Source organism: Pieris brassicae, chromosome 2 (genome assembly GCF_905147105.1).
Source record: "Pieris brassicae chromosome 2, ilPieBrab1.1, whole genome shotgun sequence".
Classification (NCBI taxonomy): domain Eukaryota; kingdom Metazoa; phylum Arthropoda; class Insecta; order Lepidoptera; family Pieridae; genus Pieris; species Pieris brassicae.
Genome location: NC_059666.1, coordinates 21,949,794 through 21,976,981, shown reverse-complemented (window position 1 = coordinate 21,976,981; position 27,188 = coordinate 21,949,794). Strand labels below are relative to the sequence as shown.

The following is a 27,188-nucleotide window of genomic DNA, read 5'->3' as shown; positions in this document are numbered from 1 at the left end:
TACTGAATTAGGCGAGATAAATTGTATTTAATAGAGTAAGATTAGCAAGAAGCTCTTTGGAAATGTTCGAATTAATATTGGTATTGAGATAAAAATACAGTTATGATCCAACGTTAATCGTGATCTTTTTTTACCTCAACAGGAGTCGGTGAAATTAAATGTAAACAGTTGAGAACTGGATCCTAAGGCCCGTATCAATAACGTAGATCGATATAGATAACGGTGTCGATATGTTATTTTGGCTTAAGATAAAATCTAACTTCGAACTTTGTTGGGGTCTGATGATTTACTGAATGGGTGTAAATATTCGTTATGGTCAATGAATTCGGTGGAAACGAAATATTGGATTGTTTATATGTTTTGTAATTCGTAGGTTCATAATAATAATGGTAAAGCCTATTTAATTTTATACTGTTAAAAAAATTACATGTCAAATCGCTTTTGTGGTCTTCCCACATTTCTTTTTCCTGGAGGTTCATACAAGGACTATAACCAATTTAATTCAAGTTTCGTCTAATAATTTGTGTCTGTGTTTCTGATTCCGATTTCTAAACTTGACTTCTGCATTTTGGTTTTCATCATCAGACATCAAGGCAGAATACGTAATTCCACCCATATCACCTTGAAGTGAAAAAGTATTTCAGAGCCATTTTCATTTAGGGTCCTTTAAGGAGATCGTACCAACTCTTAAAAGGCCGGCTACGCGCTTGCGAGCCCGCTGGCATTGAGTGTCCATGGGCGGTGGTATCACTTCTGATTAGTTATCATGAGTCTCCTGGCCATTTGCTCCAAGTTCTATCAAAAAATAATCTATCAGTACAAAGCTCGGCCTCGTCAATTGTTTGTTTGTAAAGGCGCTCCAGACCACACAGACAGTAGGCAATCTGTGCTGTTCACCCCGCCCCACCTGTAATCAGCCATCATTACCTTCTAATGACGTGTTAACGTTGTTTTATGGGAATGCCAAACATGACGTTCATATTTCGGTCATTTACATTTGTTTGTCGACTTCGTATTGTTTGCTTTCGTCTTCTAAAACAGAGGGCGGCGTTCCGGCTATCCACTGCACCGGTAAGCGTGTGTGCTTAGACATTTTGTCTTTTCAAAGCGGGATGATCTTGAATAATCATCTACTTACGTATAAATAGAGTTTTATATGATTACTCTTCAGTGAATGTTAAAAGATAAGTTTAAAGTTAACAAACCACTTCTCAGCAGCTGATTTTCCTGGTGCAGAGTGCGAATGATTAACAAGCAAATGAACCAATTTTTAAAAGGCCGGCAACGTAGTATCCATGGTATCCTGTCCTATTAAAAAAAGCCAAGCCTTGGCTTCAATAGAATTTGTTTTCGCCAAAAAGCAATGTTTTATTATACAGACGACATAACTTTTTATGATTTAAAAAAAAAAAAACAAAAGTTCCTTTAATCATAATACTATATCTCACCAACTGATAGTATCACAGTTGTCAAATTTATACGTGTTTTAGGAAAGTAAACTTAATATAATTATTTTAACACTAGTTTATGTTTTTTATTGTTGTTTGTAATATTGTTATTTGGAATTACGAGCGTAACCACCGAATATTCATATATATATATATGTATAGAAACCTGATATAGGTACAGAATAATTGATTTATTTAGTATTCGGGCAATAAATAACCTAATAGCTATATAAGGCTTATAGTAAGATTATTAATATAGGCGTTATAAAGGCTTTTAATATTGCTGTAAATTGTCATTATAGAATTTGTATTATTTTCGAATACACACCTATAAACTTTACGTACTCCGGTTCTTATTAGGTACTATGGAATTGTTTGACTGCCTTTTTTGGAAATTAAATAAATCAGTGGCCTCAGACTGTATCTGTTTCATTTGTCAATAGGCAAATAGGTGATCAGCCTTTGAAGCACGCCTCGACATTTGGGTCTAAGGCAAGCCGGTTTCCTCACGATATTCTCCTTCATCGTTCGATCGAATGCTAAATGCCCACTTAGAAAGTCCATTGGTGCACAGCCAATGGACTTTCTTGAACCTACGTCCTCCGGTATGAGGGTCGCACGCTGAAGCCACTAGGCTCACACTGCTCATCATACCAACATTTATACGTGAGACTGTGTTTCTGACAATTACCAAATATGTTTGCGGTAATAATTTCATAAAAAAATATCTGGTTAAGATCACCCACGTCTGCCTACCTTCCGGTCCCAGTTTATACGTCCCTGTTTATTCTCCGTTTTCTGACAATTTCTCTAATCACCTTGATACGCGAAAATGGACCTTACGTTCAGGCACGCACGACGAAGCGGCGTGATTGTAATGGCAGCTTACGAGCTTTGCCTAATTCACACAAGCTATTTAGCTGAACTTTGTGAACAACGAAGATGTAATGATGAACCATGGAAATGCATCTTGTATTTTAAAACGTTCGTCACAATGTGCATGCTAATTAAATTATCTATGCGTACTTCCTCATTATTTAGAACCAGTTTTGTGTTGAAACGAATTTCGACATTTTTCCTCAAAATTTTCTGATTCCAGAAATAACGATTGATTCAGCAACCCGTATTGAGGTGTCTCCGAGACCGTCCTTAAATAGTGAAGTCACGATTGAAAAGTCGTTGAGAAAAGTGTAAAGGTCACTGCTGATAATAGGCAATAAACACGCAGGTCGGTTTTAAGGCGCCAATGCAACCCGCTGAGATTATATCGTCCAATATTCTCCGTCTTTGCACCTCATATTTCCTCAAATAGAGCGAAATAAGGCTTCTGTAATGTATTCTAGGGGTCTTGCAAATTGGTTTGAACTGGAAGTATCCCGGGATGTGAAATTTGCCGGGTGAATTCATACCAGTGATCTGTCCCCTTCGTATTATAAATCAAATGCAGGTACTCCGTCGGACGCAGTCGAGTAAGCATTATGTAGGGGCGACTTCCTCATTACTTTCAGTTAACTATTATATTGCATTGAATCGCAACATTTCATTTGCAAAACGTTTTACGGATACGTAATAATTTTAAATACGCAGTGACTTTTGATGGACAGTATTTTTGACACTGTTTCAATTCAATTAATATAACTGGTGTTATATTTACAAGAGCAATTACAGATTTGGCTTTATACGACGTAATTTTAGTATTTATTATGTTTAATCTTTTGTAATACTTAACGGTAAATAGAAATGTATTTTGTTAATACGATTTATAAGGCTGTATAACTTCAACAAGAGTAACATGGCGTCCACAATGGAGTTGCCAGTCAGCCCTGCCTCAACGACCAAACCCTCCTCACGTGTGACGGCTATACATTTGTTTGTCCGCAGCTGCGTTGCCGACAACATATTTATTGTGCTCATTAACCTTCAAGAACGCTATTTAATTGTCGGACGTTTTTTATTCAGTTCACCTCTGACCCGTCCACGACTTATTGCTCCCCGGTCGCTCTTCGAAAGGATTTATTTCGAAAAGAATTTATTATTCCACTCGGTATTGTGGCGCTTGAGCTCATCCGTATGATTTATTCTGTTATAAGGATGTGACACGATCCAGAGAGGCTTTAGTCTTGTAGGCGTCCGACAAGTAACTTGTGAGTTGTCCATTTAGACAATAGTGTGAGGTTTCACACGATGGCAAATAGATGCATACGCTTGAACGCAGGCTTAAAAGATTAATAGTACAAAATGTTTTAAGATACTTTAATGTGTATGTGTTGTAGCAGTACATAGCGATGTATCATAAATCTTTTCTATACAATAGAAATTACTTAAGGATTTTAAAAACAACATTAAGTGGTCATTATTTATCCAGTCCAATGTTTATTTGAAGACATCGCGATAAACGCGGTTGACTCTTCGTTTATTTACGTTTAGTACTTATCGGAGTAGAGATGTTGCTACCATTGTTCTCGTATTTTATTCACTTTGCCATTGACGTCTTCATGCGCGCTATCATCCGAAAATTGGTGTATCATGTTTGTATCGTCTGTACGGGACCGTTTATTGATTGTATCGTGGTTTGTTCGCTGTTCACTTTGAATAAAATTCGAATTATAATTAATCACGCTTGTGTCGCGTGGGAGAGCGCTGCGCACCGAGCGACGATCTATCATATTTTGTGATAACCACTAGAACGTATCTCGGATTTGGAACTCACATGACATCGTTCAGTGCAATAGTCAAAATGCCATTTTGTAGAGATCGTTGCCCCTTTTCACGTGGGATGATAATTCATCATGTAGCTTTGTAAAAGATTCGTGTTATCCCCTTTTCTACTGTGTTTATACAGTGTATTAATTGCGACGTTTATTAAGACTTTGTCGCTGATGACATCGAAATCGGATCATAAATCTTTTAGCATCGTTCCAGCGTAATAACATGGCTTAACTTATTCAATAGCGGCGCAAATAGATAGACGAGTTCTAAGCGAGGGACACCCTGGGGCCATGGCGGAGACTGTCAATTGAATTTGTCTGCAAGCGCGCCGAGCATTAATAGCGTAGTAAACTATGTTGAATACTATTATTGATATTTTCATAAAACGCAACTATTGTTGGACGGCTACGTTCTTGTCTGGTTTAGTGCGTTTTCGTTGTGGCATTAGTGGTTTTATGCTGCGTTTGTAAGATATAAAATTTTATTACTTTCGTATGACTTGATTTTGGTGCAACTACAATAATATTAAATAAAAGCTACGACGGCGTTTTATTATGTGCTTTTTCGTCTTTTGTTCGTTGCAGTCTCTTCGCTGTGCCCCGTTCCCACGTTCTGGCTTTTTAATCATGTCAGTTGTGTGTTCGCAGTTCATATTGCATCATAATGTGCTTATTAAGAGTCGTTTGCTTTTAAATGCTCACCATTCAGCGTATGATATGTGGCGCTTCGCGTGTCATCCGGGCTCGGTTCACTCGTCACAAATGTTACTTTGGCACGACATTTGGGATGAAATTCGATTGATATTGAATACTGTAGATTGTGATGTTGTTCGGTATTAACGAGGGAATGTAATGAGGAATAACAACGCTTAACTATTTGGCCGGCAATTATGTCAACACGAGTTCCCTAATCGAGGGACATAAGTCGTGGTGTAAGGTGATAAATGTCCACACATTACCGATTGTGATGTATGCCGCTTATTAGCTCCTAAATAAGATATACCATTGATTAAGTGGCAACACATACTTATTTTATTACATTCCACTTTTAATAAACAAGCGATTAATTATGTCTGATTATAAACGGTATTCGTAAGCTTATGTTTTGGTAATTACGGGGCACTGAAGTGTTATTTATCTTTCCATTACTTGGTTGTACTGTTTGAGAGGAGGAATTGTTTTTAGTTTTGAACTAAATTTAAAATGCTATATAATATGTTATTAACTTAGAAACATGTTTCTATAGTGGCAGAAGTAACCGTGCTGTTAAAGAGATTTATTTATTTTCTTATTTACTATTGTTACAGTAACTTAATACAATAGAAAACTTATTAATATAAAATATCAACTAAAAATATAATTTAAACAAAACAAGAAATATAAAACCTAAACCTTTCTATAACTAATTATAAATAAGGCAATTTTTCTGTATATTTGTAACTAGTGCTGAAAATGCCTCTCGAGAAAGTTTAAGGGAACCTAATGTTTTTTTTTTATATAACGGGGCCAACAGGCTGAATGCTCATCTAATGTTAAGTGATACACAGATTACATCACGTCACACTGAGTGACACAGAGAGCTCGCAAGTGCGTTGCCTTTTAAGAATTGCTAAAAAAGTTTATGTATAAGAAGTTGAAGACGTACACAAGTGTTTCCCCTTAATAGAGACTAAGTTGTGGTATTGGAAACTTTCTTTTGTTAAAAATTCTTTTTAGTAAATTAGGTTAGTTTTAAATAACTTGTGAGTCTTAACTTAGGATATATCGTTAAGTATAATTGTGTCTTTGTGCAGAGACAATATATATATGAAGGTATATAAGAATATATTTAATTTTTACCCATAAATTATTTCCGTATAAGACTATACAGAACTGGTCAATTGTACATTATCACAATAGAAAGGTGTTATGTAATGATACTTGACGCTCATAAAAACCGTTAACTGCCGATTTTCTTTACAATAACTCATAAATGACAAAGAAAGAGAGTTGAAAAATGTAGTTAATCTTTATTTACAACTTAAATTTCTAATAAATTAACAGTTTTGTTCCGTATAAAAAAATCCCGGATATTTAAACACGTGAAAAAAATAGGTCAGCTATTAAAGGTAGATTCAAGGACACATGGTAGTGAATGCGTTGCCGGTATTTAATGATAAACGCGAAGCTTTAATGAATGTTAATTTCATAGACATTACGAAAATTATTACAATCAAAATGTGGATTTATTGCATTAAAAAGTCCAAACTCAATTATACCTGTTTATGACCGCGTTGGCGCTAGCGGTATATGTAATAAATTAGCAAAAATACATAATGATTGAATATTTACAGTTTGAAATAATGGTATTTAATAATGTTGTTATGGGTTTCTTAATAGCGCTTTTTGGACAGAAAAATTGATAGTTCAATTTTGTGTGGCGCGTCGTTAGTGTCATTCGTTAGCCCCAGGGCATGCAAATTAAGATATTTCATTTGTATAGCTTTGATTTATGTATGCGTACGCTATATGAAACCTCTTCAGTCTCTATTTTCTCACACCCTGAATATTCAAATTTATGATTGTGGTTCGCATTCGCAAACCAGAGGCCATAAGCTTTCTGCACAGCCAATACTTGAATACCTTTACGATAAGATGGAGAAGTAAGACTCTTCTATGTCAAATTCGTTTTGACATACCCGAGGCATTCTTAGCGCTAAGTGGAATCCTGAATGTTCTGTTTAGCTCTATGTTTTAATTTTGACATTCATATTTTTTTTATATATTGTCTCTGCGCAAAGATATCATTTAAAATAATCTAGCCATACTTAAGATTTAAGTAGATAATTTAAAATAAATTAAATTTAGTGAAGTGGATATTTAACATAAGTAAGTGTCCAATATAACTTACAGTCTTTAAGAATCTGTTTAGCACTTAAACTAACGCACACTAATTTGAATGGTTTTATAACTATGAATATAATTTTTTCACAATATGAAACTGGAATTTAATATAATTTAGATACACGTTAATCCTATTTAACGATCGTGGCAAGGTTGTGCGGACAATCAAAATAAATTGTTCCTTTACTATTTTATTATCCGTATAATTTATAGACTATACAAAATTTTTATCAAATTCAAGTCGTAAAACTTTTATGTATTCGTTTAACCGCCTCGCCTATTCACTCTTCTCAGCTAATTTTCGATTCCGCATTGATTGAATACCATCGTCACATTATTAATTAATTTAACGAATATATTATGAAGTCATGCATTTATAATGGAGTTATTCTTATTATATAGCTCAATTAGTTGTATATTCGTAAATCAATATATATTGCATATAGTGAATATATGTGACGACACAATCATAACATTAATGTAGGTTTTTTGTGTATGTGTTGTCAAATAGGCTAAGTAATAAAAAGAAAACGAAAAGAAAACCAAAAATGCCTAAAAAGTGGAAATTCACTAAAAACAGCAAAATATTATAACTCTTAAATTACAAAAAATCTTATAATATACATGGGGTTTAGTTGGCTTTCTCTAAGGATGCTGTATCTCTGGACCACAGCTTGACTCTCTTTTTGGGACACCCTGTATAAATTGGTTTATGGCTAAGAATCATGGTAATGAACTGTCTCTGAATCCCACATGGACACGAAAAATTTCTCCAACTTGACGCCATTTGCATAACCTAGAAAAATATTACTTACACATGTGTTATCTTCTCGCAAGCTTTACATGGGTCAAAATGCCGCTTTGCCGCTAAGGTTTTGCCTCGGTTCTTATAATTCAATTTACGGACCCGTTGATTGGTTAATTTATCGTCGATAATGCAATGTTTTATCTGTTAACAATCTTAATTTCTTTATTATGTCTGTGCTGTGAATAATATTTCGATGAAAGTTGTAATTGCCTGTTCGTAGCACAGCTACAACTAATCGAATACACTGTAATGAGCGTGTTGTAATGTATTACAATAAAATATTAGATTTCCGGTCAACTCGTGACTTTTAACATGTATACTAAATATTTACAGTTAAACGAAAGCTATGTTTGTGTTTAGGGGAAATTGCTGTAATTTTTCAATGATTCGTAATAGGTGGCTGTACAAGTTTAATGAGAACTGAGGTAAATTACATTATAGTTTTTTATGTAACTCATAACATATGTGATGTGTGTAAGATGAAATGTATAGTATTTAAAAAAAAGTTTCTTGTTTTGTTTTGTATAATTTATCACAATATAGGTTTAAACGTAACAATATCTCGCACAGCTACCTACAGTCGGGATTCATAAATTTAAAAAAAAAAGGTTATTTACACTGACAATATCATGGAATATTTACCTATATTTGAACGGTCAGAGTTTATAGTATCGTATCGCACCGTTAACGTTTAAATCTGTCACAATCATACTATAGCTACTATTGAGATATATATATATATATATATATATATATATATATATATCTGTGTATATAAAGTATAAGTTTAACGTTTAACTATGTCATCTTCAAGAAAGCTCCAAGGCCAGAAGAAAAGGTAAAAGTTCAAATATGTTCTGAAAAGAAATATTTATATTAACATGCCAATAAAAGTGTCGAAGTCAGTTACTGTAAATAACAGTAAACCCCCTTATAACATGGTACTCTTTTAACACATTCTCATATAACGCACTGTGTATTTTATAATTATTTGTACGCACTTATTTTGAACATAGATTTTTCTTAATATTTAAATTTTAACAAGAGAAGGTAAACGTGAATAATTTATAATACATTACGCTTTATATGGGGCAATGCTCATACAACGCGTTTCCTATAACGCGGACCCAATTTAAAGTGTTATAGGAGGGATAACTGTGCTATCTATAGAAATATTTTTGTAAATACTTAACCTAACATTCCTTAAAATCCAGTCAATTCCAGTATGGCTTCTCGAACTGAAATATATTTGGAAAGTCTTTTATTTTAAACTGATATTCAAAGTACATCCTATGATAGTGCCAGGCACCTGCTAGTTCTTCGTTAATGGAGAGGTGTGTCGCCACGCCCCGATGTCGGCTGAGTGTTTTGCAACGCGCTTGTTGGTTTAGTTATGCGCACCTGGATTTAAGAAATTGCTTTTTAATTAACGAATTCTTATCTATTTTATGGCAGAGTTTACACGATTTTAATTTCTCGTGTAACTGTATTAATATACATATAATAATATTGATATTAATAATAATTTGCTTAGTCAGTGGTCAATATTGCGAGTTTTGAAAACAATTTGTTGTTAAATTCCATTTCCCGCTAGGGCCTTTTTCCTAAATTTCTTATTCTTTACATACATACATAGGCATGGTAGTTATATTATTTATTAGTGCCTATAGTAGTTAGTTAATTTGTTGTATTTATTGTGTAATTTTGTTTTACCTAATTAATATCGTTTGTTTGTTTTTTTTTGTTTCGTCTATAAATTTTATTAACTTATTGTGCACTATTGTCAATTTAGGGTCGCCTGTTAGGACAGGTGTTGATGTTTTGATAAATAAGTATAAAAAAATTGAATTGTTTACATAAAAAACTTAGATGATAGGTTGTAGAAAGGTTAACGAAACTGTAAGTAAAATTTTTAAAACAATGAAAAACGGGGGACGTTAGGAAATACTGCTCTAGGCTTAAAGTCTTTGATAGCCTTCCTACAAAACTTAGGCCTAAGATATTTTTTTGCGTTTGATATGGTTGCGATGTTTTTATCGCTGTGAAGAATAAAAAATATCATATCTTTAAGCCATGTTTTATAATATAGAGGCGTAGTGGGGTATGGAGCTGACAATTAGATGGCTATGATTCCTTCACCTAACTTCAATTACATACAACAAGAAACAATTATGCTAAAGATATAGCCAAAGATGGAATACATTATATACATTGATCTTAGTGATGCTGTGTTGTGTGATGGTGTGAATGTGTATGTCCTGTGTGTATGTGGATTGTGCTGATAATGCAGGATAGTCAGCGCTGTGGATTTTTTAATAATCCTTGTAAGGATGTTCCGCTATAGCTTAAAATCGCTTTACCTTCGCGATTACATTTAGTTCTAAGCAAAAATAGCACGGTATTAAAATTAATGAGTTTGATAATGCAGTGTGAAGTAATGTGCTGATTTAATATTTAATTTTGCCGTTTGAGGTGCTAAATAGTTGTCGTTTTTGTTTACATTCGGTTTTTACGATGCCCAATTTGACTTGTGATATTTTGTATGGATTTGCCGAGGTCTATCTATTCATTGAATTAAATGCTCAATGTCCTACTAGTCAGGTGATACATAAATTATTTGAACCTTTTTGATAGCCATACTTAGAATCGTTTATTAAAGTGTTTCATTGATTGTTGTGTTGGTGAAATTCTGATCCAAAATCTTTATTCTCGACAAAAGGGCAGTGAAAAATCTAAAGGTTTATAGTTTTCTCATTGAAACATTTACGTATTGAGTTAAGTAACTGTTTGCTCTTTGAGTAAGTTCCAGAGGCTAGACTTAACGCTAAGCTCCCATTTGTCAAAATCGTATTGTACCCTTGTGTACAACTGAGCTTGTTAACAAACTATGTTGCGAAATAGTATTTATAAATTATTGGTATATGTGATACATATATCTAATATACTAAAGAAGACCCTTTGAATTGTGCAATCGCTATATCATTGCAGTTTATAATCTTAATACCTTCTAAGTAATATTATGTTGTCCTGTAAGCGATCTTACTGTGTGACATAATGTTCTTGTCCGGCGCCGGCGCAGTATTTCTCACGAATTCGCGGCGCTTATGCGTAGGCGTCCTATCATGAGCCATCGCACGTTTAACCGAAACTCACAGATATCTGTTTCTTATGTGTATTAGAATAACGTTCATTTTTGCTTGTATAGTGTTTAGTTAGTACGTTGTGGTCCTAGAGAGTCCTAGCGTATCTAATTAGTCAGTCTGTTTAGTATACGCCGCGAGCTAGCATTATCATCGAACAATGTGAAATGAGTTGATTTGTAGTGGTATTACTTATACGCTTGTTACTCATTTGTAAGATTAATTTTTGACTCTACGATTCTTTATTTATAGTCATGTAATACCGTAGGTACCGAAGCGCCATCGTGTATCATCATATATCGAAGGATGTCGATATATTTAATGTATTATTCGTGGCGAGATTCATCTGTTGGAACAATATTTACAAAAGCATTTAAATCTTTATTGTTTGCACAGGCTGCAAGATATCAGTTTAAAAGTGAATTTATTGGCGACGCTTCGGAACTCTTGAGAATTTTGTGTCATATTTTTCGGTGTCATTTTATCTCGACTGTCAAAGCTTTCGATGTTGGACAATTGTTTTGTTAAATATCGTTTTTAGTAAGGTTAGTTTTAAGTTTCATATTTGCCTTAAGTTAGGCTAGATCGTAATGTCAGATAATGTCGTTGTGCAGAGGGAAATTATTAAAAAAATATGCCATCAAGTGTCAGAAATTGATATTGACACATTCGGTTCGAAGCTAGACATATTACTCTGTAAAGGGCAATTCATTAGTGGTCATAATGAACACGCTCCGCCCTTTTTTCCGCTCTGGTATTAAGGCTGTATCAGCTACTGATTTGTCGCGATAAGGTGATTTATCTTCAATAAATTTATAGCTCAATCAACGTCGACGCTTACGCCGTATCATGGCGCGGCTGATTGGATTTCTTCATAATTACATCTTTTGACACGTACGCGCCAAGTTTCGTACCTTCGTACCGGGCTATCGTGGGACCGGATCGGCTTTCTTGTTTTGGAACAGCTGAATGTTTTGTTGGAATTATGCAAATTGTTCTTGTATTATCGCAAGTATGAGGTATTTTTGTGGATAAGGATTAAGTCGGTTTAATATTTATTACACTGTCATATCTGACATGCGCTTTGTGGAGATGAAAGCTGGGTGTATTCGTGTTCACTGCGGTCTTGTCAAGTGGGATGTGTGGTTGGATGTTAAAGGTTGTCAGAAAAGCTACTCAGTATTCATCGTTTATCATATTTTAATAAGAATCATGATCTTCGAAATTTGGTGCATACGAAAGTTTCACGTGTTCTACTTTTTTTATACATTCAATTTACTGAACAGTTATTATTGAATTCTTTGGAGTAAGTCCTTATCATATAAAGGTTCCCAAACATGTTTAATTGTCATAAAGTACTGTCACGACTGAGATTGCAAAAGCAAAAGGAAATTATTTTAATCTTAACTTCGTAACACCTGAGTGGAGGAGGTATCACGTAGAAGACCTATACGTTCTGACATTGTGGGACAAATGGAATTCAAATTTCCTTGCTTGGAATATTTTCCTACATAAAAACTAAATCAGTCCAATTCCAGTCTCTTTACTCTTTGTGTCAACACTTTCTGTGAATACTAGATAGTTTGAACACTTTAGCCAGTGTTTGATTTTTCCCCTTTGGAGTACATACTCTTGAGCCGTGGGTTTCTAGTGCACAGGCGCTTATTAAAGATTAATGTTGGTGCCTGGTAGATAGTACTATGACCTCGGAGCTGGCGAGCTTTCCTCGCTCAACGTTAACTTTAGTTATTATTACTATGTAGGTTAAGAATATTGTAAATACTGCATATGTACTGGAAATCAGTCTATTCCTTTTTATTCAGTTAGATACTGAATTAATTTCGCCTCTTCCTCTGCGTTGTTAGGTTACGTTACTACAAGTAAATGTATTCTATGTTTTTACATCTAAAAAATGACAAAAACATACATAATATCTCATGGAAATCATTAAAAAAAAGTCTTAGTATTGTAGATAACATGGTCACCAAAATAAAAGGCACCCTCGACACCACCCAGTACGTTTTGACTCCGAAATTCGGCGGTGGTCGCAATTAGGCGCGATAAATGCCCCCCGACATTCGATCCAGCGGGTTTCATTCGATTAATCGGTTGAATCGTATAAGGAATCCGATTTAACGGGTCCTTTCTTTTGCCTGTTTATGTGAAGTTCGATGGACAGTGATATTGGGAGGTGTCACTTTATTATTATTAAATATTTAGGGAGGTATATATTTTTTAATTAGGGTTAGTATGGCCCCTTGTAGCCTCCTCCATATTTTTCAATTTCTCTTTGTCTTGAGCAACTCATCCAGTTTTTCCCTGCTAGTTCTATTACGTCATCTGTCCATTTTGTCCTATATATCTCTTTCCAGTATGTCCAATCCATTTTATTGTTCATCTAGAACTATGACCTACCCATTTCTTGAATATTATCGAATGATAGAAAAGGTTTAGAAATCTAAACATCACGCGGTAGCAAAACTAAAACGCCATCAAACGTTGGCAAATAAATTTGATTTAGAAAAACACTTTTTGAACGGATCAAAGCCATGTTTAAAGTGTTTTTCTTAATGTGTAAAAGCTATTTTAACAAAAGACATTTGCCAATTCAACTATAATCACCCTAGAGCTTTTAAGCCTTAGAGCATGTACAAGTGCATCTGTAAGATTTGTTTTGTTACGAACGTTTCTTATTTTGTTTATTCCACTTTATTATGTTTATTTCCTTTGCATGTTGGCAAGACTTTTCTTGTGGTTTTCCTGCTGAAAACCTTGGTTGTCTTATGACTCTCTTACGGTTGAGAACTGATTTCTAAATTCCTTAAGGATATTCAGAATGAAGATTAAAATCTTGTGGCGATGCCCGTATAGTAATTGATCTGATATTATTCGATGTTTGAGATGTTATAACCCGCATGCATGAAAGCTGGCCACATATCAATTATTTTGACACCAACTATTATGTCGTTACGATAAGTGTTAAATTTTTATGTCTCATTCAATTGTATTCTAATTTAAGAATTCATTTTAACTCTCTCCCAAATACTTCGTGAATATAATGGAATAAACTGTACTTATCCGTACCTGGATATATTCGGTAGTAGGCTGATCGATTTTAAATAAATCATTTTTAAGTGTATATCTCATAACTCGCTGTTTTGCTTAACAGTAAGCAAAAAATATATTATATTTTATTTTATGAGGTATGTATTTTAAAAAAGATAGCTTGTTACATATACTGGAGATATAGCATTATGTATGATGGTGGTGAACTTCAATAAATAAATAAATTAGAACTGGTAAATAAATAAAAAAATGTATTTATTATTTTAGATTAAGGTTGGTGATTCTATATGCATATTTTACAGATTTGCTTATGCACCTCTTGCACTTTCCCAATCATATTTATTTTTTGTTGTATTCGTTACTAGGGTTGCCTGGAAGAGATCGCTTGTCAGCGATAAGGCAGCCAGTTGCATCCCTTATAATTTTTATATATTAGTTTTTCTATGTAACGAATGTAACGAAGTGTAAATGAATGCGGCTAAATTCTTAAGACCTCGCTCTTTATTCCAAAACAGAGGAGTCAGCTGGATAGGTATTTCCTAACTGGTACGACGATGGAAATGGACGATGGAAGACTGTAAGAAAAGAGCGTATCATTCTATCAAGGTCTATAAACTAAGGGATCTGTAGTGTCCATGGGCGACGGTTAGCATCAATACGTATATGTTTCCCATTTAATAAAATCATAGCAAGTCCGTATGTCGAGACCATAGTTAGTCTACTTGTTGTTATGTATCATCGAGCTTGTAAAAGGTTAAATTCTTCTAACGACATTGCTCCACCTTTTCTTAATCTACTGTAGCAGTTGCGCCGTTGTCAGTAAACGAATGGGCTTTCGGAACAATGACAGGTCCCTCACAAGGCGACAAAAGTAATATTAATAGAAAACAATAGGAACAATGGTGCTCACTGTCAATTAGGCCATCATTACAATGGTATAAACGTTGGATGACTATCCAAATGATAGTAACATTTTGCTAGATATAAAAGTGTTTTCGTTCCTAAACAATGATGTTGCATTTCGTTGTCATAAATCATTCGGCAGACATTGGCGCCATTATGTTTGTCGCTAAAGTTGCTTCTAGGTCGTATAAGTAAAGTGATATTCGATCGGTAGATCTAAAACGGCGTGATAAATATCGTAACCGATTTGAATAACAACTGGTGATGAAATTTAATATATCTGAGTCACGTGAACGTGTCAGTATTAGAAATTTTAATATATTTAATACTGTAATAAATCCGTGGCTCTGCAACCTTTTTATGTCTGGACCTCAGATTTCTGAATCTGTTTTATGATCATTTGTCAAATTAATTACAAGAGCCTCCTCTGCTTGACACACGTCAACTTTTTGGGTCTAAGGCCAAGCTAAGTAAACACAATTTCACAGAAAGAGATGAAGATTACATTAGTAATAAGAATTCAATTAGACTAATTTAGTTTTTCATGTTTTGTTGTCACCACATGTTTTTTATAGAAGAGGTAGGAGGCTCACCTGATGTTAAGTGATACCGCCGCCCATGAACACGTTGCTAGGCTCGCAAGTGCATTGCTTTATGGATCTGTTAGCTATTTAAATTGTACAAAAACAAATTACGCTAATTCTATATCAATAAACACACGATAATAAACAAAAATCATTAAAATTCTCCTAGGTAAATACATAAACAATTTGATAACTTAGAAAACTGGATTGGTAGATTCGATCTTTGGACGTTAATATGCACTGATTGAAATGTTAAATATCAAATAAAATTTCGTCAGTTAATATCGCAGCGTGGGGCATGTTTGCAAATAATTGCAGTTGTCGTAAATACTAACTTTTATTACTAAACCTGTCGCGCATAAAATATGTCTTGTCGCATTGTATCAGCAGGTTATCGCTGATATATTGGAGCCGCGAGGCGTCTAATTAGGTGCAGAAAGAAAAATCATCAGAAATGTATGTTACACAGCTCATGCGCAAATGTAATTGTATATTTACATATTTGTGGGAACAGATTTCTATACTGTGCATCACCAAGGTCCTTATTGTAACAAAAAAATAAGAAACATCACCTGTAAAGTATGAACATTTGACTTTGAGTATACTAACATTTTAAGGAAAGAATTTTGACACGATTAAAGTCACTATACTGGAAATTTCCCGTGTTTTTTCTTACTAACTTGTACACTGAAGTATTTCCGAACCAATACCACTGATAGTCCTTCAGCGTACCAGTACTTTAACTTGCAAGTCAGTGTCAGTGTCTATCGGCGGCGGTATCACTAAACATCAGCTCAGCCTCCTGGCCGTTTGCTCCCCTGTTACATTAAAACAAACAAGTATTGTAGGGCGGTGTTACAGTCGTGGTCAAGTGTGTCATTCTCCATGCCGTGGTGTGACTGCATCATACTATTCTGATCGGAATCTTATAACGAGGTAATCCGCATTCCTTAGACCCAGAAACATTCCAAATTGTTAATGATAAACAGTTGTAAGTAAAAAAAATACATAAATACTTAAATTACTTATTAGTCTTAAGTTAGGTTAGATCGTAATGTTCGACGATATCGAGTGAAGAGACAATGTATTAAAAAATATTTAATATATGTCACCTCCATGCTCCGAGATTTGGTGCTAATTGGTAGTCTTTTGTGTAATTAATTCATTAATTGATATCCATAAAAACTTCATAGAAAATTGTTTATATCAGAATTGTAATCGGAATTAAATCCACCTCATTTATATCGATAATTTGTGTAAATGGCTGTTGATTTATTGATTAATTGCAACAATAATAATGATAATGAAGTCGATTAATGATTGCGAATAGCTTTTATTGCGCTGCTATTTAATTAATCGATAGCCAATCGATTATTATTATCGGCGCCTATTTGTATATTATTTGATGAATGATGCTGTATAATTTGTTGATTAGTATTTGTTTTATATGTTTAACTTCATGTTTATAGTATATAGCGCTACAACCTTTAGTCTTGGGCTCGGAATTCCATTCGTGGCCATTTTGTTCTTTAATTTTCTTCTAATAGGCAAATAGGTGATTGCGGCTTCCTGACACGCGCTGTAACTTTATAAACGACTGTTAAATGTGCTCATAGAAAGTCCATTGGTGCACAGCCGGGTTCGAACTTACTACCTCAAGACGCAATTTCAAGCCAGTAAGGACTGGTTTTTTGATATATATAGTAAATTTTATAGTCAAAATTATTTGAGCAGTGTTAAAAGCTGAGCTAATTTAGTTTTTACGATTATTTTACTACCTTCCTTTTATAGTTAATGCTGACGAACTCGCAGGTATCGGGTAGTCTCACCTAAAGAAATTATCGTATATTGAAGAAATTGAAAAATCATCACTTCGCGTGTTGACTTCAACCTTTAATGGGTATTAAAAATAATAAATTAATATTCGACTGCCGTCGATAAAAATTTCTACATATTGAAGAGAAAACTTATAAAAGCGTAATTATAAAGCTCTCACCCGCTGATTCGTCCGCGTGGAGCATCAGGTATTTTTGCGACCTTTGCAATAATGATGGTTATATTTCATTAAATTTACATAAAATAATAATAACGTAAGCCTTTGTTGCTTGTAGGGACATCAATGTACAGCGCCGTGGCAACTTCTTAAAGTGACGCGGGGAGTGTATGGGTCAGTCTGTGATGTGCAATGTCCCCTAAAAACCAATATTAGGGGCATTCGCTTTAGCTTTTTCAGTAATTATGTAATGTTGAACGTACATAAATCTTTTCGGGTTTTTCTTGTGTTTATAGCGGTCATACAAACAGTCAATCGCACACACGGCCACACTAATGGCGCTACAACCTTTTGGGTCTGGGCCTTAGATCTATATATCTATTCCGAGATAATTTCTTAAAGGTTATCAACCGAACAGACACAGAGCACAGAAGTGCTTGACACTGTTTTGGGTTTAAGGATTACGGTTTTAGGTTACGATGTTTTCCTTCACCGTACGTCGCGTGTTAAATACGCACATAGTAAGTCTATTACCACAGCTGGGGATAAACATTCGATCCCAGATAAAATGAAAATCGCACGTTGAAACCAACAATGTTCATTTGCGGCTCAGAGGCACGTCATCGTAAAATGTATTACTGTCATAGTAATACAATACAAGTAGGTAATTAAAATTATTAGGCAGTAGCCGCCGGTCACTGCGTGCGTGTATTAATGAGGTGATACTTACTGGAATTACTTATTAGGGAGTGGCCAATCCGAACTAATTATTCGGATAAATGGACCACAGTAACAGGTTTTCTACATCTATGGATAACGAAAGTTTTTATTGTAAAAGATTGGTCTGAAAGAAAATTTTAATTTTTAAGTCGAACAATTTATAGTATATTCAACAAGTTATTTATAACGACCACCAGCGAATTCTAATTGAAAATTAACTCTCATACGCCTCCTGGCGGGATTATTTCACGCAATCCCTGGCCATCTTGTCAACACTACAATAAATTACTATTATTAAGCTGACATTTTAAATTTTGATCAAATTGAAAATTTTACCAGAAATTTTACCCTGCGGTGATTGGAATGGGTTTAGGGATTTATGGCATCCGTTTTTGGGTGATTATAGTTGAAATGGCCAAATGAAATTTATTGCCACTTTTGATAGCGTTTTAGTTTTGCTACCGCGTGATGTTTAGATTTCTAAACCTTTTATATCTAAGTGTTGGTCAGGAAATGGGTAGGTCATAGTCGTAGTTGTAGACCTACTGGAAAGAGATGTATAGGACGACAAAAGAAAAGATGGTTACGTAAAATATCTAGCGGGGAAAACTGAATGAATTTTACTCAAGACAAATAGATATGGAAAAATATGGAGGAGGCTTTTACCCTCAAAGGGTTCACACAAATAATAGACCACTAAGAAAATACTAACTTTCATTTTCATAACTTATACTAACACAACTAGTACTCATACTAGCAAATGTAAACTTACCAATTGTTCTATGGATTCATTAATAAAGTTTCAATGATAATAACCTTTGTCTTGAGAATTTTCCTATTAAAAACGGTTAAAGCTCTATTACTACCAATTTGAGTCCATTTAACGATCCCAAAAAACATCTGTACTGTATACAAACTAGGGAATGCAATCCCGATCTCGCGGGTACATTGCAATGGACATTAGATGCCGGTTAGCAGATAGCACTCTTGAGACACTTTAGAAGATACTCTTTTTTTAGAAGTTACTTTCAAAATCACCAATTTTTATCTCCTTGAGCTATACCTACTTTTGTTTTGATTATGTTCATGTAATTTAAATTGTTAGTTGTCTAGTTCGTAATATTAAAGGATAAAGGCTTTTGTTTTCTTTCAAATAATATTTTATTTTAATTAACCTCACTATCGCAAACATGCAGTTTTCATCGTATTCAGTCTCGTGAATTTTTTTTAAACTATACGAGATCCCGAAAATATCCCGCTGGATTGATATTTCTAATCCCGCGGGATCTCGAATTCACGGTCTCGAGTCGGGATTGCATTCCCTAATACAAATACGCCAGGTTGGTATAGCTTTTGGAATTTGCAGAAATACAGAGTAATATTGTTAATACTTTAACCGCTGTAACTGTAATTGCGTTTTAATGCTTTATTTATCTGTACACAAATTATATATATATATATTTTTTTTTATAAAATAGGGGGCAAACGGGCAGGAGGCTCACCTGATGTTAAGTGATACCGCCGCCCATGGACACTCTCAATGCCAGAGGGCTCGCGAGTGCGTTGCCGGCCTTTTAAGAATTTGTACGCTCTTTTCTTGAATTGTGTGAAAGATTTTGGAAATTAAGCTAAGTGATAATGTAGCATTCTATTGGTGATATGTTTCTGGTAGTCTTTTCGTTTTGTAAGATTAGTATAGATTATTCATAAGTGCTATCAACCAATCCTGGCAAAGAGTAAATCTGCACATCATCACGTCCCATTTTTTGGACAGGTTGGTTTCATTGTAATAGCAAGTGTTGCGAATAAAGAAACAAAAATCTATTTGTATGTACTAACATCTAGGCTCACTTATAACGAACCTATAAGAAAACAGTGTATCTTAAAGTGTGTGATCACAATACCTGAGATGCATCTTATAATAAAAAGGTTTATTAATTGTAAGTAATAGATTACGGAAACTCGATTCTGAGGTGGGCAGGTCGTTGACATCGGTGAGGTAGGGCTAGTTGATGATTGATCAGGTCTCTTATCAGTGGACTGTCGCCTACATGCGGCACTTTCAAAGCATTATTGTCTATTACCGGAGACACGTGCTAATGCATCCAAAATTGTAATTAAATATTACTAAGAGAGTATATGAGTAATTTTTTTTTTGGTTTGTATGCTGCTGGTATTGACCAACTTTGTGAGAGACTGGTGCGTATAATATGACTTTAAAGTCCTCTGGTAACATGTAACCAGCTAAGTGAAGTTAGTAACTTAAATCTAGACTATAACTGGGTCTAGAAATAATATAAGCTAAACCTGGTTTTGAAGTCAATGTCAAAAGCGACTGCATTTTCTTTCTTGTTTTCCCTTACTTATTTTGCGTGGAGCGCTTGTAAGCTCTAAGGGCATTCGTCACTGTTCTAATTAATTGATATTTTTATAAATAAAAGTTAAACATCAGCCGTAGTCTGACAATTGACATACAATTTGACGTGTTTTGTCTTTTGTTACAGATTGTACAAGCACACAACACTAATATCAAAGAGATGTAAGTACTATGTATTATATATAAACATTAAAAACTTGTTAACAGAGATATTATTCTCTCTCAAGACATGCGAGATTGTTAGTAAGCGGATTGGGAGCATCCGATTGTGTGCCAACAGGTGCTTTTAACAATATTTGACTAGTTAATGCTATAATTGTATGAAGATTTATATTAATGTGTCATTTCAGATGGGACATCAAAACCCTCCTATTCGAAATTCCAAAATTGAGAGCCGTTATAGATTTGACGAATACAAATCGCTACTATGATCCAAAGGTAATTTTCCTTACGATTTTTTTAGTGATAATTAGGCTCTGGACGTATACATCTGTTATTAAAATTTTTAGGTCTCAGATATCTGTATCTGTTTCATGCTCATTTGTCAATCTAATAGGCAAGTAGATGATTAGCCTTCAGTGACAAACGCCGTCGATATTTTGGTCAAGCCGGTTTCCTCTCGATGTTTTCCTTCACCGTTCGAGCGAATGTTCAATGTGTATATAGAAAGAAAGCCGGGGATCGAGCCTGTAATAGTGCTAATATTTTTTTTAAATGAATTGCCTCTCATTTTTTGTGCGTTTTTACGAATATTTTTCTTTATGCAACATTGTGACACAGGATAGATACTTTGTTTCGCTTCTAATGAATGTTATTAGTTGCTGGTTTCCGAGTCCGCAATATATCGTGTACAATAGAAATGATTTTTGCCAACCCCGAACGTTAAAACGTAATAAACTAAGCCAGACTTACTGATATAGCGTAATAGTAAAATGTAAGCACATATTGTCTGGTAGTAATATTTAACGACAATTATGCACAGTTTTAATAGCTGTTTTATAGTCTTTTGTTTGTAGAGTCATTCGTTAATTTTTAATTTATTTTCTATTAGCCTCAGTTAGTGAAATAGAAGTATCTTTAGTTCCTAGCGTGTATAAGACAAATTCTCAGTGAAGATTTACGACTGAGGTTTTCTGAAGGATATAATTTTCTCTATGTGGAATTTTAGTGTTAGACGTTTTAAAGTTCATGCCACTTTGGTAAATATTTCACAACTTTGTATCGAACCCAAGACTACTTGGTTTGTATTTTAATTGGGTTTGAAGAAGTCGTTAATTCTAATTGAATTTTAGCTCGAAACCTCGCGTATAAAGATGTTAGCTATAAAAATGTATGTCATATTAAAAATGTAATATGAAAACAATAAAAATAACTATGAAGTATTGTTACCCTCAGTTCCCTATGACATGTATATAATTATGACAATTTGAGTGTCGTCATTTGTTAAAAAATATATCTTTTCAATAAAAAAAATGCCGTAGACCTCTGTGATCTTTCTAATCGACAAGTGTTTTTACAACAAAATGTTTGTATGGAGCAAACATTGCATCGTGCTTCTCATGAGATCTTGAAGCAATTTTTAATAATAAAAAATAAACTTAAATCAAGATTCGTATTGTTGCAGGAATTGAAGTCTGCGGGTGTTCTGCATAAGAAAATATTAATGCCAGGTCGCATAATTCCGCCCGAGGACAAAGTGACCGAGTATGTATCAGACAACATAAAGTATTAATTCATATCTTATTTGTTCATCTAGTTAGTGCTTTTATTAAAATCTTTTTTTAAGCATGTTCTATATATTTGGAGCAAAGGCTTAGTCACAAATTTCAATATGAAGCCTAAATGTTGCTTCAAACAAAATATACTTAAGTTTTATTAGCAAAAACAATTATTTTATTGGACAGATAAGTTTAAGGTAATTTAAATATTTTTTTTAAAGATATACAATTTTAATATTGTCTATCAGACAAAGCTTACTTGAGTGATATTCATGTCCAGACAACAAGCGCCTCAGGGAAATCGCGACATTACGACAAAGTGCCGCGTAAATCAGAAAGGGCGCAGCTATCCATCAAAGGAATTCAACATGTTTTTGCATTGGCAAGTTTTAATTTCAAGCGTCGTTTTGACGCCATTCGTAGGTCATGTTATAAATCTCAGTGGTCGCGTGGGCGGTTGGCTTCGCGATCGTACCATAGTGCAGCATACGTTGGATTCAATTGAACCCGGTCACATCGGGTTTAAGACATCCGCCCACATTCGGAATTTGAATGGTATTTGTCGCCGCTCAGGTGTCTCTACAGTTGTCTCCACTGTAACAAGAACAAACATTTCATTATTGATGCTTTAACTTCGATTAAGTCAACACATGAATTATCCGCCATTGTGTATGTAAATGAATTATGGCGAATACGAGAGAGATATCATTTCTTTAACTAAGAGCGTTAACTTAAGATTATCTCGGTCATTTGTCTACTCTTTTGTTATATGCGCCACGTAGGCTGACTTGCCATAAATAACGATCGGCATTTCTCAGATAGTTCGGTCCTGTTATCGCACTCGAGACGCTCGCATCTGTTTGTCAGCTAAGGATAGACAAATGCGCCCCCCGTATGGCTACCATGAAACGAATGTTTGGTGACAGCTACGTTTTGTTTATTAATGGTCCCATAGTGCATATTATTTACTGTAATATCGCTGATATAAATCGTTAAAACAAAAAGTTTTGAACGATTTAAAATACCTGTCTATTATACTGGAATATTAGTTCGTTCAAATTTTTAAGATTGGATGTTGTGTAATGGGAGTGGTTTTTAGTTCTAACAGAAGGTTACCTTCTTACTCAGAAGCAAATAAAGGTATCACCGGACCCTCGCTGACCTTTCACTGTTCGAGACGAAATGATCAGACGCGCATCGGTAATGACGCTCGCGTGCCTTGCCAGCGCCTTCATTTATCACGGCCATATTTTTACTTGTTTTCCATGTCGACTGTCCACAATCGTGTCGTCATTACAAACCAGCCCGTGTACTTACAATCATCCCGACTATAAATTGTGACCACCGTTGAAGTAAGGATTGTCAGATTAATAGATTTTTATGGTTCGAGATGTAAAGGATTATACCGTGTCTTTCCGCCCCGTTATTTACATGTCACTAATGAATACTTATTACGTCGTTTTTTTATCCAATTTACATACATTCGTGATATATAGACGTATATATATGTATTGAATCTGTTAAAATCGATTACTTCAATGTTTGCTTATGAGATTCCGTATCAAATGCATATGCTAAATCCGTTTTGAAAGTTTTTTCATCAATCGGATTTGTTTGTGTTTCTATTAACGAGTGCTTGAGAGATCTGTTATGAGACAATTTGAATATTAAGTCATTTTGTATTTTTGGTGGTTCTCTCAGTTTGTCTACGGAAAAACCGAAAATTGTTCGACTTTGAACAGGATTACTATCATAAAGTTCTACAACCTTCTAACGATGTTAGCTTTGCAAGTTTTTTCTTCTATTCGATACTTGTAAACATTATTGTAGTATTAATTATGTAACTTTTTGTCTACCAAATTACTATTAAGAATGAAATTTAGAACATTCAGAGAATGTCACTAAGAATTTCGGCCTCACCAAATAATCGTAACATTAATCGGATAATTTAATTAAAGTAACATCGCGATGACTTTGTTAATGTGCGTTTTAATTACATTTCCTGAATTTATCATGTCTTTAAACCGTTTGTGAGTCAGAAGTTGACATTAATTATTATTAGTACTGGCGAATTCAAATTAACTAGACTAACTTCTATCGGTATGACTATTGCGTATAGAAACAAATTGTCGGCTCTCTATAATTTATTTTATGTTATTTCGTGCCCATTACTTGGTTATAGCGTTTCATTCATAGTAATAACTGATCTAAATATCGACTGTATTACAGTTCCTATTATATTACTATATAATCATTGGACCACACAAGTTATAATTGAGCCATTGGGCGAATAAGTATTATTATGACCTTTTCCGTGTTGTTCTTAGTTTTGTATAGTCGATTAAATTATGAAATGTTTAATGTATCAGTTTATGCATTAGGGTTATTATTTTTGATTGAATTCTCAATTTCTTAAAATATCCCACATATTGTTATCAAGTAAATATTTAGATATTTATTTAGACCTTCAATTAATAGTCTAGTATCTGAACTAAACTGCGCCGACTAACTATGGACCTGAAAGATCTCCAGCTGGTTGGACAAATACCTAGGCAGATAACTTGAATCGATGACGTTTTAAGTAATGTAGTGGCAGTAGGCAAGTGCCTAGCCTGTAGACTGTTAATTTAAATTTAGTTTCAATCTTCTACTACTCTCAAACTCCAAACAAAACTCTTCAAAGTGTCAATATGGCGTCCGCAAACAACAACTTTGATGGCGTATTCCAAAGTAGCAAACAAGCAGTTAACAACAAGTACAGTGGAAGAGTGTAGTGACAATAATAATGTGAATTTAGCTGTGACTGACTCAAGTAATTTAATTTATAAGGATTTTTTAATGTGAGATGTTTTATCTATTTTATTTCTGCCACATTGTCGTTCCATTGTACGAATGGCCTAAGCATTAGCCACAGCCAGTTTATTAAATGATGTTACAAACTGAATATCTTTCAGGCCGCTAACGGCGCTGTTTAGTTAAAGCCTAGGCTGTTAGAGATACCGGCAAACATCTTCCACAAATGTCCTTGCCTGCGCAGTAGCGATTTTTAGGTATCACTGGGAGGGGGGCGGCGGCGGATGTTTGCCGGTATCTGTAATTTAGTTTAGTTGGCTACGACATTTACACTGGTTACATAAATGATTAGGCCTTAGCGTTAAAAAACATTTTTTAGACATCCCTAATATAAAGGAAAAAAAGGAATATCTACTAGTATGAGCTGTGCTATATTGACAGAAAATAAAATTATATAATACAAATATAAAATTAAAAAAAAAAACGAATCTTATGGTTTTTCTTCAATTATGTTAGCACTACCGGAATCATCTCAAAATATTTAAAAAATCGTAGTATGTATACGCATGGCGGTGGCGTGTTCGATTCCCGACAATAGGCCTAGAAGATCTTTAGCAAGCTTTTATTTAATTCCGGATTACTATTTTATCTTAACAGATACAAATTATGTAAGCGTGTTTGTAATGAAAGTAATTTGTCACGAGACTTCGGATCTAAGACAATTATTTTTGCAACATCAGCACATATATTGTTGTCTGTGACTAGTATTTATTTATATGTCCCAAAACAAAATGTATGAGTCAAATTTTACACACATACACATCAATTATATTATAACTTTTAAGGTAAAAAACAGAAGCAAAAAGTAAAAACTAAATCTGAATACAAACTTTACTTAAGTAGACATATTGTAATATATATCAATATGTTTATTAATGGTAGTAAATAAATTGTAAGTGCGAGACGTCAAATAAAATATTATTGCCATTTTGACAGATATAAACATATTTAATTATTTATTTATAAATCCTAAAATAACATGTATGCTTCAAATATACAAGAAAGTATGACTACACAAATTTTACACACATATATAATCTATTATTTCAAACAGCAAAAAAACTAAAAGTAAATAGAAACTTAGACCTCATTAAGAGATTATAACATTACGGTTAGTAGGAAGATTGTTGTAAAATATATCAATACTTTAATCAATGTTAGTCTTAAGTTGTAAGAGTGAGACAGCCTGTAGGGATGTATAGAAGAATTTTAGTTCTAGTTAATAACTCTGGGTTTGGCATATAGTGACAATAGTTTTATTGTAATAAAAAATAAAACTCTATGGGTCTTTCACAATGTATGGATAAAGTACCAAATACCTTAAAACACAAATTATTATGAAGATAAAAGTTCCGAATAAGAAACTTCGCGTTTCATCGGACTCATAACTTATGATGGACATGTCACGAATGGCGCTATCTGACAGTCGTGAAAGGCAACAATAGTGCCTACATCCTACTAATAAGTAATAAATAGCTTATTTGGAATGTACGGAACATTGTGAAACAGACCCTAACTCTATGGATATACTGCGATATATGTATATTGTTCATTGTATTCGGTCATATTTTTTCGCATATATCAAAAACTTTCGCAAAAAATTAACACAAATTCATACACTTGAGTCAGAAGCCACAAACACCTTATGGGGATAACGTCCATTGATTTTGGTTTATGTGTCATTGGCACCGAGTTTGATTGATGCCGCTTATTAATTAAACCAACATATTTATTATGTGATGAAACATTTGCGGTTAATTCAATGACTTAATGCACTTAAATATTTTAATGTAATCAATGTTTTGAGTGTTAGTCACTAAATGTTTGAAATTATTTTACGAGTTTTGGGTTTCATTATTTTATTTATTTGTAACTAATCTTACATACATTACATTTAACCGAAATTTAAAAAAATATGACCGAATACAATGAACAATATACATATATCGCAGTATATCCATAGAGTTAGGGTCTGTTTCACAATGTT

General features: G+C 34.1%; 1 protein-coding gene across 2 annotated transcripts in view; it reads left to right on the top strand.

The window, feature by feature from the left end:
• Positions 1–27,188, top strand: part of LOC123720775 (RNA/RNP complex-1-interacting phosphatase homolog) — a 47,940-nt gene that overhangs the window by 6,586 nt on the left and 14,166 nt on the right. For both annotated transcript variants that reach the window (XM_045677538.1, XM_045677537.1), the window contains exons 3-5: positions 20,758–20,792; positions 20,981–21,068; positions 22,255–22,334. In XM_045677538.1, coding sequence (XP_045533494.1) covers positions 20,758–20,792; positions 20,981–21,068; positions 22,255–22,334 — 203 coding nt within the window. The remainder of the gene's footprint in view (positions 1–20,757; positions 20,793–20,980; positions 21,069–22,254; positions 22,335–27,188) is intronic.